Below are 464 nucleotides of genomic sequence, written 5' to 3'. Positions count from 1 at the left end.
TCTGAACAATGTTCAAGTTAAAATATATTTTTAGTGGACATTGTTATAAATTGTTGTTATCTTTTGCTGCCATGGATTTTTGCTGAATGATCTTTAGACTGTTTTCCATCTGCACTGACTATTACTTTAACTAATTCTTCTCAAACGTACATGTGCTTTATTTCCATTGACAGTGTGCTTAATGCATTGGAATCTTTAGTTGTGTCCATGAAGAAACTATTGTACAGAGATGTTGATTATCAATAGGATATAGTCTACCATATATCTTGTAGTCAATACAACTAACAGAATATATCTATAAATTATGGTCATTGAGCCATTGTGGCCATTCATGTTAGGACTCATACTCAATAAAATATATCTATAAATATTTATTTTAATATTAACTTTATTTCTTTTATTAATTCAACTTTTAACTAAAATCTCTGACCATAACACTAATGTGAGTATCGGAAAATCTTTTA

The 464-nt window shown here is 28.2% G+C and overlaps 1 protein-coding gene across 1 annotated transcript in view; it reads left to right on the top strand.

Moving 5' to 3' along the window:
* The window catches only part of LOC106758513 (probable mediator of RNA polymerase II transcription subunit 37c), a 3,536-nt gene extending 3,290 nt beyond the window's left edge, over window positions 1-246 (top strand). Inside the window, exon 3 of the mRNA XM_022780183.1 lies at window positions 174-246. Within this exon, the coding sequence (XP_022635904.1) occupies window positions 174-246 (73 nt within the window). The remainder of the gene's footprint in view (window positions 1-173) is intronic.
* The last annotated feature ends 218 nt before the right edge of the window (window positions 247-464 follow it).

This window comes from Vigna radiata, chromosome 4, assembly GCF_000741045.1.
Source record: "Vigna radiata var. radiata cultivar VC1973A chromosome 4, Vradiata_ver6, whole genome shotgun sequence".
NCBI classification, from domain to species: domain Eukaryota; kingdom Viridiplantae; phylum Streptophyta; class Magnoliopsida; order Fabales; family Fabaceae; genus Vigna; species Vigna radiata.
This window is presented reverse-complemented; position numbering and strand designations above follow the sequence as displayed.